The sequence below is a fragment of the Podarcis cretensis genome, assembly GCF_951804945.1.
Source record: "Podarcis cretensis genome assembly, chromosome: 15".
Taxonomy (NCBI): domain Eukaryota; kingdom Metazoa; phylum Chordata; class Lepidosauria; order Squamata; family Lacertidae; genus Podarcis; species Podarcis cretensis.
In genome coordinates this window covers 38,210,831-38,229,421 of record NC_137185.1, presented here as the reverse complement: position 1 = coordinate 38,229,421, position 18,591 = coordinate 38,210,831, and the positions used below count along the sequence as shown (strand labels likewise).

General features: G+C 48.3%; 1 protein-coding gene across 2 annotated transcripts; it reads right to left on the bottom strand.

Moving 5' to 3' along the window:
* Positions 1-234: 234 nt before the first annotated feature.
* On the bottom strand, positions 235-14,536 carry DUSP26 (dual specificity phosphatase 26). 2 transcript variants are annotated; one of them, XM_079955266.1, is made up of 4 exons: positions 14,143-14,536; positions 5,641-5,912; positions 3,830-4,044; positions 235-857 (listed from the first exon to the last, which is right to left on the bottom strand). In XM_079955266.1, the coding sequence occupies exons 2-4, from the start codon at positions 5,817-5,819 to the stop codon at positions 658-660; spliced, it is 594 nt and encodes a 197-aa protein (XP_079811392.1). In that variant the 5' UTR covers positions 5,820-5,912; positions 14,143-14,536; the 3' UTR covers positions 235-657. The 2 variants fall into 2 exon arrangements, with proteins under 2 accessions (XP_079811392.1, XP_079811391.1); XM_079955265.1 differs by having other exon boundaries at positions 5,641-5,917; positions 14,143-14,524.
* Positions 14,537-18,591: the final 4,055 nt, after the last annotated feature.

Here is an 18,591-nt window from a genome sequence, read left to right as displayed (position 1 = left end):
CTGCAACTGGAAAGCACCTGCGGGCTTGGTAGAGAGGGTGATGAATTGGGGTGCAGCTGGGTTACGCCAGTGGAAGGCCCTTCTAAGTTCCTGGGACCCTTGGGCAGTTGCTGATCTGGGACTACTCCTCACCCCACCCCAGACAGCAGCAACATGTCTAGCAGTAACCAACCCAATTCTTCCCTTGCCCCATAATTGCAGATCACTGTTGGGTGGAAAAAATGTTCTGATGCATTTAGTCTCTGCAGGACTTTATTCTCACAGCTAAAATATATTAGGGAACTACCCAAGCACTTTAACAAAGGCTAAAAGCAAATATGGGGAGTGACAGGCCACACCACATAGGACTCCGAGGGGATTTAGATAGCTGCTCCCTTGGTCTGAGGTTGAGACGATATCAAGAAGAGCCCCATTTTATGGCTTCCCAAAGGAGGGAGAAATGGAGAGAGGGGTTGGGGAAATCTCTGCCTCTCGGAAACCTGAGCCAGCTCACCTCTGGCTGACACCTGAATCTAACTTTAGAAATTAGAGGCCTTGTAGGCCTTGGGCTTCTGCAGGGCGGGAACTGTGGAAGTTCAGGGATACCAGAGCCCAAATTATGGCCTGGAAATGCCTCAGGACTGGCTCCAACATTGTTTCCCCCTCTGGCCCTTGCACTCATGGCCTCTGTTTCAACCTGAGGGAGTTGTCCAGGGCAGCCAACTGACGTAGGAACCCCCGGTTGGGGATGATGCCTCGGTGGTCCTTGACGGTCTTTATGGCCTCCACCAAGGTCAAGCGATGGTAAATCATGAGGTAGGCGAGGACCAAAGTAGCTGATCTGCTCACCCCCACGGCACAGTGAACAAGGATCCTTCCTGCAGGAAGAAAGGGGAGATATTGATGTGCTAGATGTAGATATGCAAAGTAAGTGTTGACAGTATTGCCATCAGGGTTGGACTTGGGGGCCGAGGTCCAGGGCCCTACTCAACAGAAGGAGCAGGAGGCTCCCTGCCTTCCAAACACAGTAGGGATGACTAAACACATTCAGAATAAACTGAAGTAATGGAGATTGCAATCTGAAGAGCTCCCAACCACATTAAAACCATTATCTGAGAGTAGCTAAAGTGCACCATTCAATATCAAATGGCAGCTGAGGCATTTATGGCCCGTAAGGTTAGAGAGGGTATGCACCTCAGCAAAGATCTCTTCCAGAATGCCACCAATTTAAATAACTCCAGAGAGATTCCCTCCCCCAGCACAACCTTATCTTTCCATCCTCATTTGGTTCGGGACACAGGAGTGAGGGACCTCAAGAATGGGAGCCACATGTAGCTTTCCAGGCATTACTATCTGGCCCTCATGTCCTATTTTTCACTCCCCTTGAGTGTTTTCACTTGGTCGGAATGTATCCTTGAACTTTGATCATGCCTCTTGCATCCCTGGATGGAGAATAAAGAGGGGTGTGTGTGTGTGTGTGTGTGTAGAAAGTAGGCTATCACACAAATGTAAAATTTGCATGGTTGCTCCACCTACTTTTGCAGCTGGCCCCACCCACCATTGGCAGACGGCCCCCGGAAAGTTTGCCAGGAGGGAATGTGGCCGTTTGCCTGAAAAAGGTCCCCAATTCCCACAGTACAATGACCACACTGTGTGGATCAAGCGGAAAACTGCATGTGCCCATGCGTTCTAGACACAGGACGAGCAGAAGTGCGGACAAGCCCTCAATTTTACTGGTGCACAAAGATGCACATTTTCCTTGCTGTACACTGCCCTGGGATCCATCAGGGTGATGGGCAGTTTAGGCACATCAAAAACAAATATCTGATGTGCCAGCGGTATGGCAGTACTGCAGCCAGGCATGATGAAGATACTTGACATCTTACTTGTGTGTTGCAGCCTCTCTCTGCCCCCAGGTCAGGCTTGATCCGGGGGTGGAGCTGTGGCTGGTGGCATTGAGCCGCTGCACGAGGAAGCTGTCTCTGCACACTGGAGCCAAAAATTCCAATGAGGGAGCCTGTTGTGGGGGCGCCTGGTCGCACTCCCTAAAAAAAATGTCTCCCCTACGCTATGCATAAAGGTAAAGCTAAAGGGACCCCTGACCATTAGGTCCAGTCATGGCCAACTCTGGGGTTGCAGCGCTCATCTCACTTTATTGGCCGAGGGAGCCGGTGTACAGCTTCCGGGTCATGTGACCAGCATGACTAAGCCACCTCTGGCAAACCAGAGCAGCGCACGGAAACGCTGTTTACCTTCCCACCGGAGCTGTACCTATTTATCTACTTGCACTTTGACATGCTTTCGAACTGCTAGGTTGGCAGGAGCAGGGACCGAGCAACGGGAGCTCACCCTGTCACAGGGATTCGAACCACTGACCTTCTGATTGTCAAGCCCTAGGCTCTGTGGTTTAACCCACAGCACCACCTGCGTCCCTTTACGCTATGCAAAGATACTCAGAGATAAATCCTGCAATGTTCAGCAGGGTTTATTTTCAGGTAAGTGTGCACTGGCTCACAGACTTTTTACTTTTCTGTTCAGCTTTTCCTCCAAGATGATCAAGGCAGCAAACACAGTCCTCCCTTTCTACCTGCTCCTCACAGCAAGCCTGCAAAGTAGAGCAAACTGAAAGGTAGTGATTGGCCCAAGATCACCCAGCGACCTTGGCTTCTCCCCCCAAATTCTTGGGAACTGAGTTTTTAGGGGACCCCGATTCCATGCACAGAGCTGCCATTTCAAGCACCTGCAACAAACTACAGTTCTCAGGCTTCTTGGGTGGGGGAAGCCATGCGCTTTAAATATATGCTATGAATATGGTCTGGGTGTAACAGTTAATCTCTCACCATGGGAAAGAATCTCTTTTTGTGTGTGTGTATAATTTTTATTAAATTTTCTGTTTTACAATTTAAAATATTCATTTAAACAATGACTTCCCTTCTTCACTTTCCATGGTTCATTTTTTTATATCATAATAAATCCCTGCATATTTTACATAAACTAAACCATTCACTATTCCATTATTACATCCATCAAAACTTATTTACACTGTTGAATTTATCTTAATGCTGCCAACGTTTTCAAGATTACACTACAATGGTACCTCAGGTTAAGTACTTAATTCGTTCCGGAGGTCCGTACTTAACCTGAAACTGGTCTTAACCTGAAGCACCACTTTAGCTAATGGGGCCTCCTGCTGCTGCCACGCCGCCGGAGCATGATTTCTGTTCACATCCTGAGGCAAAGTTCTTAACCTGAAGCACTATTTCTGGGTTAGCAGAGTCTGTAACCTGAAGCGTCTGTAACCTGAAGTGTATGTAACCCGAGGTACCACTGTATTTCCCCCCATATATTCAATAAACATTTTCCAAGCTTCTTTAAACGTACGTTCTTGTTCTCCTAACATATAGATGTTAGGTCCGCAAGCTGCACATAGTCCATCAGTTTAAGTTGCCAATCTTCTTTAGATGGGACCTCACTCGCTTTCCATTTTTGGGCTAATGAAACACGGGCCGCAGTAGTGGCATACATAAATAACCTTTTTTGACACATGGGAATTTCCATCTGAATTATCCTCAACAAAAAGGACTCTGATTTGTTTTGGGGGAAGTACTTTTAAACATTTTTAAAAATTCATTATGAATTATTTCCCAATACTCCTCTGCCCTTTTACAGGTCCACCACATATGTGGAAGAATCTCAGCACACCAATCCCATGACAATGTGCTCAGAGGCACCACTCCTACTTCCATCCAGACCATTGTCACCCCGATGTGAAACTCTCACCAATGGTAGGGAGAGCTATTCAGTTCTGCAAAAAGTTGGGCCATCAAGCCACCTTCTGCTATGGACTCACCTCCAGTCCTGCTCAGCGCCTTGTGGATGAAGTCAGCGGCGGGATCAAAGTAGGGGCTCATGTCGAAAGTGGGCGAGTCGTGGGCCTCGATGCCCAGGTAGCAGATGCCAGTGCCTTCATAGTAATCGGCCCCTCCCCGCCACTTGCTGTGCGAGGCATTGAGGATGTGGGTGATGTTCAGGCGTGCCAGTTCTCGGCGGTTGGCAGCTATATCTCTACATGGGGGGAAGAAGATGGAGCAGGGAAGCTTGTTAAGCAACCCTCTCAGTGCTGCTGGCTGGTGTGCACATAGAGGAGCAAGGTTGCTCATCCAGGCTTTTAAACAGAAAACTCAAATGGATGCAGAAAAGGGGTGGAATGAACTTCAGGATGGGAAGCACAGAGAGAAATGGAGATTTGCCCCTCTGTAGGTGTCAGGATAAGGGACGCAGGTGGCGCTGTGGGTTAAAGCCTCAGCGCCTAGGGCTTGCTGATCGAAAGGTCGGCGGTTCGAATCCCTGCGGCGGGGTGCGCTCCTGCTGCTCGGTCCCAGCGCCTGCCAACCTAGCAGTTCGAAAGCACCTCCGGGTGCAAGTAGATAAATAGGGACCGCTTACCAGCGGGAAGGTAAACGGCGTTTCCGTGTGCGGCTCTGGCTCGCCAGAGCAGCGATGTCACGCTGGCCACGTGACCCGGAAGTGTCTCCGGACAGCGCTGGCCCCTGGCCTCTTAAGTGAGATGGGCGCACAACCCCAGAGTCTGTCAAGACTGGCCCGTACGGGCAGGGGTACCTTTACCTTTACCTTTAGGTGTCAGGATGCTGTTAGCAGCTCCCGGCCGGTTGCCCAGGAAAGTATAAAGACAAGGAAAAGTTCCTTACCATCCTTCTTTATTTCAAAATTACAGAGAGAAGCTATAGAAGACATCTGAAGGCAGCCCTGTTTAGGGAAGTTTTTAATGTTTGAAGTTCTGTTCTGTTTTTAATGTTTTGCTGAAAGCCGCCCAGAGTAGCCAGATGGGCAGGGTGGAAATAATAAATAAATAAATAAATAAATAAATAAATAAATAAATATTATTATTATTATTATAGAACCCAGCCTCCTGGATAATGACGTTGTCCCAAGTCAACCTCCAACCCCTCGTCTCTCCCACTTCCTCATTCGTCACTTCTATGGGTGCTGCTACGTTGCTTTCTGTCTTGGAGCTCTTTGCTCTCCTACTTTTAAGGCTTGCCAGGTTCTGGCAGATGGGGGGGGTCTGGAAGGCTTTTGTGCCAATCAACTGCCATTCTGGTCCTGCCTCCTCCACTCCCATTATTTCCCAACTTCCCCCCTCATCTGCCTCTGAGCTATGACCTCCCTCAAACCCCTGTTGTAAATCTATGCAGTCATACCTCTTGTTACGTTTGCTTCATGTTGCGTTTTTTCAGGTTGCATCCTGCGGCAACCCGGAAGTACCAGAAAGGGTTACTTCCAGGTTTCGCCACTTGCGCATGCGCAGACGCGCCACATGACGTAACGCGCATGCGCAAAAGCGGTGAATCGCAACCCGCATGTGCGTAGATGCGCCACTGTGGGTTGCATTCCTTTCATGTTGTGAACGTGCCTCTGGAACGGATCCTGTTCGCAACCAAGGTACCACTGTACTGTCTTCTTCTTCCCCCTCCCTAGAGGGGTCAGGATGGGGAGGTGGTCTCCACCATTCCTCCTCTGCCCAGTCCCTGATAATAGGCAATGTCATGCATGCCCTCCAGTTCCTTAGCAGCTGTAGATCATAGGACTTCCTCCCCACCACCGTCCCCACCCCACAGTGACATATGGGCTGGTACGTACTGATCTCCCAGGTAGAGTCCTGGCCACACTTCGTCGGCATGGTTGCAGGCTGTCTTCCCTGTGTAGAGCAGCCTCTCCAACTCGAAGACGCTGAGGATGGGGTGGCCGACGGTGTCATCGTGAATCCGCCGGCTGGGAGCCCTGGATCCGTTCCGGGAAAACCGGGACAAGAAGGCCATTGGTGCCGCCAAGCCCCCCCTTGCATCCCGGGCCTCTTGAGGGGGCTGGGGCGGGGCAGTGTTTCTGCTGCGACCACCACCCACGGTCGGTTTCTAAACTGGAAGAAAGCACAGGTAGTATTAGCAGGACCACATCCAGCCTGGGGATCGTCTGCACTCGGTGTCCCTCCTTCCGGATCCTGTTAAAAATGGAAATGGCTAAAGCAAGGAGTCCTTGATGGGGCTAGAGCACTGACAGCAGTGGGTAAACCAGGGCTGGATTAAGACTGGTACAGGCCTTAAGCACTGGAAAGATAATGGTGTTTTTACCATATGCAATTCAAAATATAAAGGTAAAGGTAAAGGTACCCCTGCCCATACGGGCCAGTCTTGACAGACTCTGGGGTTGTGCGCCCATCTCACTTAAGAGGCCAGGGGCCAGCGCTGTCCAGAGACACTTCCGGGTCACGTGGCCAGCGTGACATCGCTGCTCTGGCCAGAGCCAGAGCCAGAGCCGCACACAGAAACGCCGTTTACCTTCCCGCTGGTAAGCGGTCCCTATTTATCTACTTGCACCCGGAGGTGCTTTCGAACTGCTAGGTTGGCAGGCACTGGGACCGAGCAGCGGGAGCGCACCCCGCCGCAGGGATTCGAACCGCCGACCTTTCGATCGGCAACCCTAGGCGCTGAGGCTTTAACCCACAGCGCCACCTGCGTCCCGAAAATATAAGCAATGCTAAACCATAAAATCAAAACGTACTTATTGCAACATGATGGGATCTTGTTTTCTTGCATCCTTTTGATCCACATTAGTAGGCTGCCCTCTACTGTAGGTGGGGATAAATCAGGGCTTTCCAAACGTGTGGCCCTCAATGCTTTATTTGGTGGCCCCCATCAATATTTGACACCCACCGCTGCAGCCTTCATGCTGCCTTCCCAAAGCTGGGTAAGGGAGGCATTGGGCTTTGGGGAGGAAGCATGAGGGCTCAGACAGGGTCCTATAGTCCTCTTCCCTTCTCCACAAAGCATAGCAAGTGGTTTCTCAGCTTTGGGAATGAGGTGGGAGGGCTCTAGGACATTCCAGGATCAAATCAATATCTGAAGGAGCACCTCCACCCCCATCGTTCTACTAGGACACTGAGGTCCAGCGCCAAGGGCCTTCTGGCGGTTCCCTCGCTATGAGAAGCCAAGTTACAGGGAACCAGGCAGAGGGCCTTCTCGGTAGTGGCACCTGCCCTGTGGAACGCCCTCCCACCAGATGTCAAAGAGAACAACAACTACCAGACTTTTAGAAGACATCTGAGGGCAGCCCTGTTTAGGGAAGCTTTTAATGTTTGATGCATTACTGTATTTTAATATTTTGTTGGAAGCTGCCCAGAGTGGCTGGGGAAGCCCAGCCAGATGGGCGGGGTATAAATAATAAATTATTATTATTATTATAAATCAGAAACTGGGATGGCTTCTTGGAGGGTCTGAAAGACTGGTAAAGAGGTGGGACAAGCAAAAGTTTGGCTGAGCCTTCAGCCTTGGGGCACTGGAGAGACTGCAAAAAGTGCCCCATCAGAAGCTCTCAGTGATCAAGCGTAAGGAATTACCGTATTTTTCGCTCCATAAGACGCACCCGACCATAAGGCGCACCTAGTTTTTAGAGGGGGAATGCAAGAAAAAAAATATTATTTAAAGGGAGCGCTGAGCAGAGCCTGTATGCATCCCAGGCTCTGCTCAGAGCTCCCTTTCACCAGCTGCGTGGAGTGTGGCGCTTGCAGGCTTTTCCCCAAGAGCCGCACACACACTCCGCGCAGCTCTTTAATGGGAGAGCGCCTATCCCTGGCTTTTGCCGCCCACTCTGTCCCTTCCCCCACCTCCCGCAAAAGCCACAGATAGCCCCACGAAGCCTCTGCAGGGCACAGGGATGAAGGCTCCCCATGCCTTGCGGAGGCTTCGTGTGAAGCTAGAACAGCTAAAGGGAGCACTGCACAGCACTCTCTCTAGCTGTTCTGGCTTCTGGGATAGCTGAGCAGCCTGCATTCGCTCCATAAGATACACACACATTTCCCCTTACTTTTTAGGAGGGGGAAAGTGTGTCTTATAGAGCAAAAAATACGGTAGGTGCCTTATGGTACTTGGAGCCCAAGTTGTTGAGAATGAACAGAAAAACCTTGAGCCTGGGCTGGTATCAAACTGGCAACCAGTACAGGCAAAGAGACATAGGATATTGCCAGTGACTTGTTCCTGTGAGCAGTCCGGCCACAGCATTCTTGTCTTGTGGTGTAGGCTTCATAAGCGTTCCCTGACATATTTTACAAGGCCTTTTGCAAAAGAAAAGAAAGGCGGAATAAAATGGGGACGGGAATAGGAAAATAGGTCTGTGGTAAAGAGGACACTTGGATAACATGTAGTTTCGGATGACCTCGAAAGGACAAATTGGGCTTGGCAGCTGTGTTGCCCTTGAAACACTACTAGTTTGGGGGCTCAATAGCCTGAGCTCCAGGAACCCGGCGAGTTTGGCATTTATTAACTCTGTCTGCTTGCTCCTGCCTGGCTTTTTCTGTTTCAGGCCCCATCAGTACCAGGCATTGAAAGCAGCAACACAGCTGCTTAAAACTGCCATGGTTTCCCCCAAAGAATCCTGGGAGTTGTAGTTTGGTAAGGGATTTTGGTTGGGAATTGTTAGGAGACCCTTGTTCCTCTCACAGAACCACAATTGTCAATCCTACATCTCCAAAAACTGGGTACTGTAGCTCTGTGAAGGGAATAGTAGTCTCCTAGCACTCAGCACCCTTAACAAACTACAACTCCCAGGATTCTTTGGGAGAAGCTGTTTAAAGTGGTATGATCCTGTTTTAAATGTGTAGTGCAGATGGGGCCTGACGCTACATTGGATTGCCTGTGTACTTGGGCAATTTGAAACCTGTTTTCTTGTTCATATAGACAAGTGAAGAAACCCAACTGCCACTTTAGTGTTCGATAATGGGCATTCAGTCATTTTACATGACTTTTAATGAATTCACATGTGCAGAGGAGAAATAAATGCTGGTTGGCGTTTTCCTCAGCTTTTGAGCTGGCATCTCCTGACCAGTTGGGATGGGGATGAGCTCAGCTGCTGCCTTCCTTCAAAACAATGTTTGGGCAGCACAGCTCTGCCAGCTCAGAGGCTGCCAAGGCAGGAATAGTAATGAGGGAGGCTGGCAGGTGCCAGGAGCTTTGTACAGAGACAGCCAGGAGCTGGAGGAGAAGAAAAACAAAAATCAAGATATCTCCACCCTGGCACTGACCCCGTTACAAGACAAGGAAAAAGACAAATTATTCACCCAGCTCCACACGCACTTGAGTCCTCTTGTGGTATTTAGGGGAGCTCTGATTTTCCACTAGGAGGGCAGAAAGTTTTTGAGGAACCCAAGGAGGAAAAGGCAACCCATTTCTGCTCTCTTTGGGGAGGAACTTTCATGCAGTGGAAAGAATACGACTTTTGCATACAGAATGTCCTTGTTTTAATTTCCAGCATCTCCAGCTGAAAGGACCACTTAGGTGGATGGGAAGCTCCCCTCCATGCCTGGGACCCCAGGGAGCTGTTGCCAGTCGGAGTAGGCAGCAGTGGCCTAGATGGACAAAGAGTTTGATCTGGTCCCCAAGACACCTTCCTATATAACCTGAAGCTCACTTTCCTGGCTCTCAAAACTGCCAAGTTGAATTGCTCTGCTTCTGCATAGTGACACCGGGGGTATAATCTGAGCCAAAACACACCAGGGCCACAGTTGGGAATCTTTTCCCAATGTCTTAGGGTGCTTTCCAGCTGTGGATAATTTAGCAACACCCAATTGTTGCTCTTTTGCTTTTAGTAACATGTCCTGCCAAGTGGGCAGCCTCCCTTTCTCCAGTCCCAAAGGTTTGTGGGTGAGGGGGATTTTCATTAGGACTACTGTGCATTGAAACAGGGCTAAATACACCCTAATCGTTATCTTTCCCAATGCAATTTAAGGCCTGGCGGCTTGAAGGGATTAGATATAAAAGCAATGCTGTTTGGAAAAGTGAGAGTTAAAATGCCAGAGTTGCTTTTAGGAAATGGCTAGAGTAATCTATGCAGGCCATAGCTGGTCACAAAAGCAACACAATAGTCCACGGACACCTGCAGAAATTGTGCAGCTACTCCATGGAGCTAAAAAAGGGCAGCTTTTCTGAGCTCTGGAAAACAAACAAACAGAAGCTGAACAGGCAAAACATGAGAAACATGCAAAACCTTGCCCATGATTTCATGCACATGTCCTGTAAAAAGTGAGTTCACAATGTGTGACTATTCAGTGGCAAATGCCCAGTGAAGACACAGCTTTAGCATGTATGAAGTTGTCCTAAAGAGCTGGTGCTCCCTGGAGAAGGTGCAGAATTTTGTTCTCTCACCACTGAGTAACCTCAGGCAGACTCCACAAAAGCTGGACATTAGGGGTCTCCGGCACCTCTCATTTCAGCAACTGTGTCCAGGGGTCACTTCATCACATGCCTATCCAAACTCTGCTGTTGTATCAATCTATCTGACTCTCTCTTGCTGAACTTTGGAATATGTTCAGCCTGCCACTTCACAGCTCTTGTCTGTCAGAATCAGGTTGGGGGAATGTGCAGCACAATCCACTTTTTTGCAGTGGAGATAGGAGATGCCAAACCCATTCTGGGAGGCTGGGAGCATTGCAGCTGCAGCTATTAGGAAGTTCTTTCAGAATATTAAAAATGGCCTCTGCTGGGTCAGATTATTTTTCAACCAAGCCCAGTGCTGTGTACTCCATGGGTAGGCAAACTAAGGCCTGGGGGCCAGATCCGGCCCAATCACCTTCTAAATCCACCCTGCGGACTGTCTGGGAATCAGCATGTTTTTACATGAGTAGAATGTGTCCTTTTATTTAAAATGCATCTCTGGGTTATTTGTGGGGCATAGGAATTCGTTCATATTATTTTTCCAAAATACAGTCTGGCCCCCCAGAAGGTCTGAGGAACAGAGGACCAGCCCCCTGCTGAAAAAGTTTGCTAACCCCTGGTATTCTGACAGGCAGCAGTTCTTCAGAATCCCTGGCAGAGGGTCTTTCGCACCCTCTGTTGTCTGATCCTGTGGAGCGATGCCAGGACTGAACCTGAGGCCCACATCTAGCCCTCTCGTTTAGGCCATTTGAGACACATCTTAGGCAGAGGACTTTGAGGAGCAGTGCAGTGGTGCCTCCTCTAGGAGGAGCCAGTGTGGTGTAGTGGTTAAGAGCGGTAGTCTCGTAATCTGGTGAACCGGGTTCGCTTCCCCGCTCCTCCACATGCAGCTGCTGGGTGACCTTGGGCTAGTCACACTTCTCTGAAGTCTCTCAGCCTCACTCATCTCACATAGTGTTTGTTGTGGGGGAGGAAGGGAAAGGAAAACGTTAGCTGCTTTGAGACTCTTTAGGGTAGTGATAAAGCGGGATATCAAATCCAAACTCTTCTCTAGGCTGCCCACTGCCCATCCACATCTCCTCTGTTGCTCCTCATGCCTTACTCTGAGAAAGAGTCGCTCCTCAGAGCAAGGCATTGTGGGGGGAAGTGGCCTTGGAGAGACTACCCATGGCTTTGCTGCCGTGACAAATGCCCTTTGAACTTCAGAAAGAATCGACGCCTTGCCCCAGAAAAATAGCCACTTGCCCCGATACAAGGTCTCAGTTTGGGACTGACCCTGTAGACATGCCGGTGTTGAGTGAGGCCAGAGGCCAAAGAGGGCAGCACAGCAGGTGTAAAACTGACCTTTGTACAGGAGGCTGATTTCCACACAATCCCTCTCTATCCCTCAAAGTAAGAGTCATTCCAGAGTTCAAGGACAAATTCCAGCCTGGCAAAAACTCTCAGGTTCTGAAGTTGGGATAGCAAAAAAGGGTTAGGTTTGAGGATCAGAGAGAGATGCTTGGAAGGGCTCACTGGGTCCCTGGGCTTAAGATTCCTCACTCCTTGTTGCAGAGTCCTTCTTCTGAGTGAGTCATTGTTGGGTGACAGCCTGTTGACTCACCTGCCCTTGCTGTAAGGTAAAGGTAAAGGGACCCATGACCATTAGGTCCAGTCGCGGACAACTCAGGGGTTGCGACGCTCATCTCACTTTACAGGCCGAGGGAGCCGGCGTACAGCTTCCGGGTCATGTGGCCAGCATGACTAAGCTGCTTCTGGAGAACCAGAGCAGCAGACGGAAATGCTGTTTACCTTCCCGCCGGAGCGGTACCTATTTATCTACTTGCACTTCATGCTTTTGAGCTGCTAGGTTGGCAGGAGCAGGGACCGAGCAACGGGAGCTCACCCTGTCGCAGGGATTCGAACTGCCCACCTTCTGAACAGGTGACAGCCTGTTGACTCACCTGCCCTTGCTGTAGCAGAGGCAAAAGTCAAAGTACAGAGCATGAGGAGGAAGAGGAAAAAGAAAAGCAGACAGTGGTATTTGCTGGGCCATCTCAGGTGGCTACATGTCTTCATTCAGAACTGCTGGGAATGTCTGATTTCAAAGCATAGGCTCCATAACTCTGTCACATCTGCTTTCGTGCTGACTTGCTTCAAGAGGACAGCTTTCTCTTGGAGCCTTTGCTGCTGGGTGTGGTTGTTTCTGAATTGCATAAAATTGTTTAGAATATTGCTCTGTACTTTCTGAACTTGGCCCAAGCTGTGCCTGCGTATCGGTCTGGGAGTGAAACAGGGATGCCTTCACACACGGCGGTGGTTTTTCTATCTTCCCCTTGTTTACTGATTGAAAGCAGAACAGCTTTTATAAGGACTCTGCAGCCTGTGGATTGTGAACAAAATGGGGTATGGAGGAGTCTACCTGAGCCCCTGATAACAGACAGTTCAAGGAGGGGGAGACTTCAGGTCAGTGAGCTGAGTGCCAACACCATCTCTTCCTTACCCTTCATGAGAAGGTCCAGGAGTAGAACCCCCCCCCACTTCATTGCTACATCAAAATAAAGTATTACATTCGGGGGTGGCAGCCAGTCTGAAACCTGAGTGCTTTAACCCAGCAGGGGAAGGTTTTACAAGCCTGTGAAGGGAAATAAAGCTTTTCCATCTACTGGGCTATAAAACAGAGTTGGGAAAACCAGATTCCTCCAGATATGGCTGGACTGCAACTCCCTTCATCCCTGACCGGTGGCCATGCTATCTGGGGCTGATGGGAAATGGTGTCCAACAACATCTGGGGAGCCACAGGTTCCCCGGCCCTCCTGGAACAGCTCATCTTGGGCCTGTGGCTTTTGCAGCAAGGCAGCTGCGTTTCTAAAGGATTGGTAGCCGATGGTCATTTAGCTTAACGGGAATCAAGCACTGGGTGGGGCACCCTTCCAGGCTGGAGATCAGATGCAACAGATCCACTCCTCTCCATGGACCAGCCCTGTTCAGAATACATGCGTGGGGTGGGGAGGGAGAGGTTTTTCTTCCTGCACAATGTTGCACACGATGCACTGCTCTTTTAATGCTCCCACCGGAGCACTAGCAGAGGGGAAAGTGGAGATTGCCTCCTGCTTGTTGTTTTGTCTGCCTTGCTTCCCAGCCTCATAAGACGAGCAAGATAAGAAGCCATGTTCCCATGCTGCGCAACTCTCTCCTTGTTATCTATCTTTTTCACAGGGTTTCATGCATAAGAGCCCTTATTTCATCTGTCCTCTCAGTGGGAGGCCACAATTGTTCCCACTTTACAGAGGCAGAAAAAGGAGTCTTGAGTGTGAAGAAGACGTCTCTGGCTCGAGGTATCCGGTTTAAGCCTAAAAGCCAAGCAGAGTCCTCAAATCTACCCCCCTCAGTCCTTCCAAAATTATCCACATGCCCAATTACGCTGGTTCTCAGCCTGGCAATTTTTTATTTTTTTTTGCCAAAAAGCAGCCTTTCAAGAGCTTTGATATGTTTTGAAAGACATGAGCTCCAAGAATGAGTTCTGCGTGGCAGCAGTGTTTGGGAAGGAGGCACATTTCCTTTGAGACCAGGATCAATCCCCTGAACTATGTGACCCATAGATACCCCACCCTTATATGCACATCAGCATGGATCTGGCTCTCGTTTTCCTTCCACCGCACTGTTGGGATGATAAGTTAGGTAGCAGAGAGTAAATATCACAGGTTCATGCATGCAGCACTCCACCAAGCCTCGATCCTGCCAAAGTTCTGCCACAGTTCCCTGCCACATACAAACATGCAAAGCATCGAATAGCCTGCTTCTTCTTCTAAATGGCAGCTTCTCAGAGAGAGGACAGGCAGAAGAGTCTCCTTGCTGGCACAGCGCAAGGGGGAAAGACCAAGGAAGCCACAGGCTCTGTCCTGCCACGGAAGTGCCACAAAGAGACAACAAGAGAGCCAGCTGGCCCCAGTTACTTTACCTTTGTCAAGGCTCTGATTTTCCTCAGCTGGGAAAGAAGGCTTCTCCTTCAGATCTAGTCGGCCATCTCCTCTGCTCTCCCTCTCCTTGCTGCCGCTGCTCCTGCTACTGACGCTGTTGCTGCTGAAGAAGGGGAAAGGCTGCTGTCTCAACATCTATTTTAAGCCCTGGCATGTCCAGGGGCAGATTTGTTTCCTATTAGACAGTGAATGGGTGAGAGAGAGTAGAGTAGCAGCTCAGGAGACAGCCAGTGAGAAAGAGCAGGCACGTGTAAACACACGCCACAGATGCACCACACGCTCGCTCGCTTCAGTCTGCATGGCAACACAGGAGCACACCTGTGCTACCATGCGAAAGCCCAGCGCAGACCCTTCGCTGTGATTAATATGTTAGTTCATGCAAACGAATGCAAGGCCATTGTTGGGAGCAGGGACAGCCAGCCGATAACGCCACAGGGCAAATGCAGCCGGCAAAGCCATTGTTAAGCTAGGTCCGGGCTGCTGTGCCACATTTTTCATCCAATCCAAGCTGGGAGAAAAACATTTCACAGTAAGAAAAGGGAAATACATAAAAAAACCCCAACCCCCCCCCCATAATAGTTATGAGAGCTAGTCCTCATTTGCATGTTAGAGACAGAACAAAATCCATACCCCAGTTGGGGGCTACTTGGAGGAAACACGGGAGAGTGCAAATGTGCATAAAAACATGAGCTGCTCTGCTTTGGAAAGCACACTCACAGCAATGCTGTTATCCCATGCACGGTTTTCTCAGGAAGAATGAGTCCCATCAGTCAAAAGGCAAAGAGGCTGTGCAGAGTGCTGATTGGCTGGGGGGGTTGGTGACATCAACAAGCACCCTCCCCTCTCTCCACAGAGCATTTTTCCCAGCTGAAGAAGAAAACATGTTTTTAATTTTTTTTTTTTAAAAAAATCATGTACTTCAGACATTTTACAAAAGGAAATTTAAACACACAAAGGTAAATAACCCACCTGAAGTATGGGAGGAGGAACAAAAATTTGAACGTAGAAAAAAGCTGGACTCATCAGTGGGGCAAAAATATAATAATAATAATCCTGGGTTTTTATGCACAACCTTATATACTTCACAGGAGCACAGGAAACTTGCCTTGTGACCTGGCATGACCTAGTGTCTGAGGAAGTGGCTCTCCCAAGTTTCTTAGAAGAATCCTTCACATCCTCTGATTGTTTTCACTGGAGATGTCAGTGAGACCTTGGGGACTCCAATTTCAGCAGCGACCTGCGCAACACCAAAAATTGCCCTCCCCCTTATCACCTTCCATTCTACATTACAGTTACAGTGCCCCCCGGGGCTCTGTGCCCAGTGTGACTGAACTGGTCACACTCCCCTAAACCTGCCTCTGTGAATGAGTGAACCCGGGACTTTTTGCATGCAAAACACAATGCTCTGGCAATGTGCTCTGACTCCTCTCTATCCATTTCATTTAAATGTTAATGCATTCCTAGCTCATGCAGTTCTACAGAGACCAGGACACACAAGCTTTGGGCTTGTCCATCTCTCTGTTTGCTCTGCCTCTTTTCCCCAGGAAAACCTGTGGCTTACCGCTGAGTCGAACAAAATGGCTATCGGGTTTTCTGCGGACTGCTGTGTCAGGGACGGTGCTGAGGAGGGCTGCACTGAGGAAGAATGGTGGGAGCCAACCCCTCCTCCTGATCCTGAATCTTTCCAGGAGCAGGAGGACAGTATAGATTTGGAACAGTGGTTTGCAGAAGGGCATAGTTCAGAAGGCAGAACCTGGGAAATACTGGATGGGGAACAGCTAGCAGAAGAATCACTAGAAGAGAGAGGGTTAACAGATTCATAGTCTCTGTAAAGTATCCACCCTCCTTCCCCAAAGTATCGGAGAGCTCAGAAAGTGTTGGAAACTAAGAAACTAAGAAAAGTGTTGGAAATTAAAGAAACTAAGTGGTAAGAATTCCCTTTCATTTGATCTGCTCATTTGCAGCCATGGGGGAGGAAGCCCATTCCCAGAAGCCTGACATGCTATTTGTTCTGATTCAGAAGCAAAGAACATATTTTCCTTTTTTTAAAAAAATGATATTTATTAGAGTTTCAAATAATCCAGAAAAGGTAAAAAGGAAAAAAAAAAGGAAAAGAGAAAAAAAAAACAGAATTAAAAGACATTCAACATTTACAGTCCTTATTTTCAATAACTTTTTTCCACGACTTCCCCTCGCCTTCCCTTCTTGTATTCCATGTCCAAATATTTGTTCAACAAGTTCTTATCCCTAATTTTTAACCTTAATTTGTTATTGTATTTAATTCAATTTATATATCGAATTTTAACTTATATACATTGATCATAATACTTAAAGACTTTTTCTAAGATCGACCCAATTTCCCTTCCACGAATTCCCCATTTTTATGCTAATAACAAGACGGGGAAAAAAAAACCATAGAAAGAATCAGAATATATTTGTACACCCTTTGGGTTCCCAGACCCCACCCTCCCTTTCCCGGTTTTGATCCCCTAACCATTGTCCATTAGTCTATCTGCTATCAGCCTGGATTCCTCATGTCTGCGGCTCTTAATTCTCTCTCAGTTCCTCTCTGCCGGTTTTTTTGATAGTCCTTTATATTAGCCACCAAGTCTCGGAGGGGCTCTGTCCCAAAAATGTCCATGTTCCTTTCAGCCGGGCCTCCATATTTAAAGGTGGAGCTCAAAGCTTGTTTCTTAATCCCTTTAAGTCCAAATGTCCCAGAAGCCCCAACTTCTACCTTAATCAGGTTGATAATCCATTGATCTTCAGATCTCCACAGAAGGAGATCTTTCCATTCCTCCTTCTTCAATTCAAACCAAATTTTCATCATCCAGTCCTTTTTTTCTTTTTTATCCATCTTGACAGGCCTCCGGCTCTCCTTTGCCTTCTGCAGCATTTCAGCCCCTCCTTCCTGTTCCTCTTGTTCAGCAAATGTCTCTTTCTCCACTTCCTCAAATTTCTCAAGTTTCTTTTCTTGTTCAGTTGCCTGGACTGTAGACAAAACATGACTTTGCTCTAGCAATTTTCTCACGAGAAAAGCAACCTCGTCCAGATCAGCTAGTATTTTCCGACCTATATCCATTCTTGTAATCAAAACAAAATAAAAGAAAAAAATTCCTTCCAGTAGCACCTTAAAGACCAACTAAGTTAGTTCTAGGTATGAGCTTTCGTGTGCATGCACACTTCTTCAGATACACGGGCATGCACATGAAAGCTCATACCTAGAACTAACTTAGTTGGTCTTTAAGGTGCTACTGGAAGGAATTTTTTTCTTTTATTTTGTTTTGACTATGGCAGACCAACACGGCTACCTATCTGTAACATTCTTGTAATGTCCCTGAACCCCCTCTAGAGGGATTCTGGTTATTGAGTATTCCTTACACTTCCAGTCCAAAAATCAAGTTAACTTGTTTCAGTTCTTCTTTATTTTCAACAATTTATCACTAAATTGTAACTAATGTAACCAGCAAAACCATCAGAAACAAAGTTCTCTATTTTTTCCAACTTTGACAGCTAGTTTGACAGCTGTCAAAATCTTCTATGTCTCCTCAGCAGGCTCCTCACGCGGATCACTCCCGGGTCCCGGGGGGGGGGCACTTTAGTTCTCGAAGTTAGCTCTTACCTTCCAGCACAACTACTTATAATATCAATCCGTGCAATTAATAACTTTATCCAATAAAAAGGAGATATTCTCTCAATCTTAATTATTTAGTCCTTGCTTCAAATTGTTTACAAGACGGGGAGACGGACTTCATCTTTGCGCCTTCCCCGATCGTGCCAGATTCAAACAGAAAAAATCTTTCTTTTATAGATCCAATTTCCGTATTACTCAAGGGCTTTTTACTTTAGGTCCAAATGTTCAGAAGAAGAAGTCAGCGCTCTCCGACCATGGCATGCGGCTTCCCTCAGTAGGAGTAGCAGTCGACTCTCAGCACCGCGCCTCTCCCCGTCCCCTGTTCCGAAGCCTTTAAAAAGGCTCCCTCTCGGGTCGGGGGGGGGGGCACGAATGGTGCCCGCCGAGTCACCAGGTCCACAGGCTTCCGAGCCTGTGGTTTCTGAGGGTCCCCGCGTCGCTGCCGCGGCAGGACCCGTCTCCTACTGAGCCGATTCCCTCTGCAGCTCAGAGGGAATCCGCCATTAGGTGATGGCGCTAACCCGGAAGCCCTCCAAAGAACATATTTTCCAAGCAGGCCTGGGGCAACCAGAAGTGTGGCTGAGTCCCAACTAAGGCTGGATCTACACTGATTTTCTAAATGTTATTAAATACAACATTCTATAATGTTTAATGGCAGTTTCTCTTTGCTGCTCTGCAGCGCCCTCTGGTGCCACATTTTAATAACACATTTTTAACGTTATAAACCATGAGTGTAGATTCGATCCAAATAGGGATTACCCTCCTAGAAACGTGTTAGTAGTACATCCCACCCCAC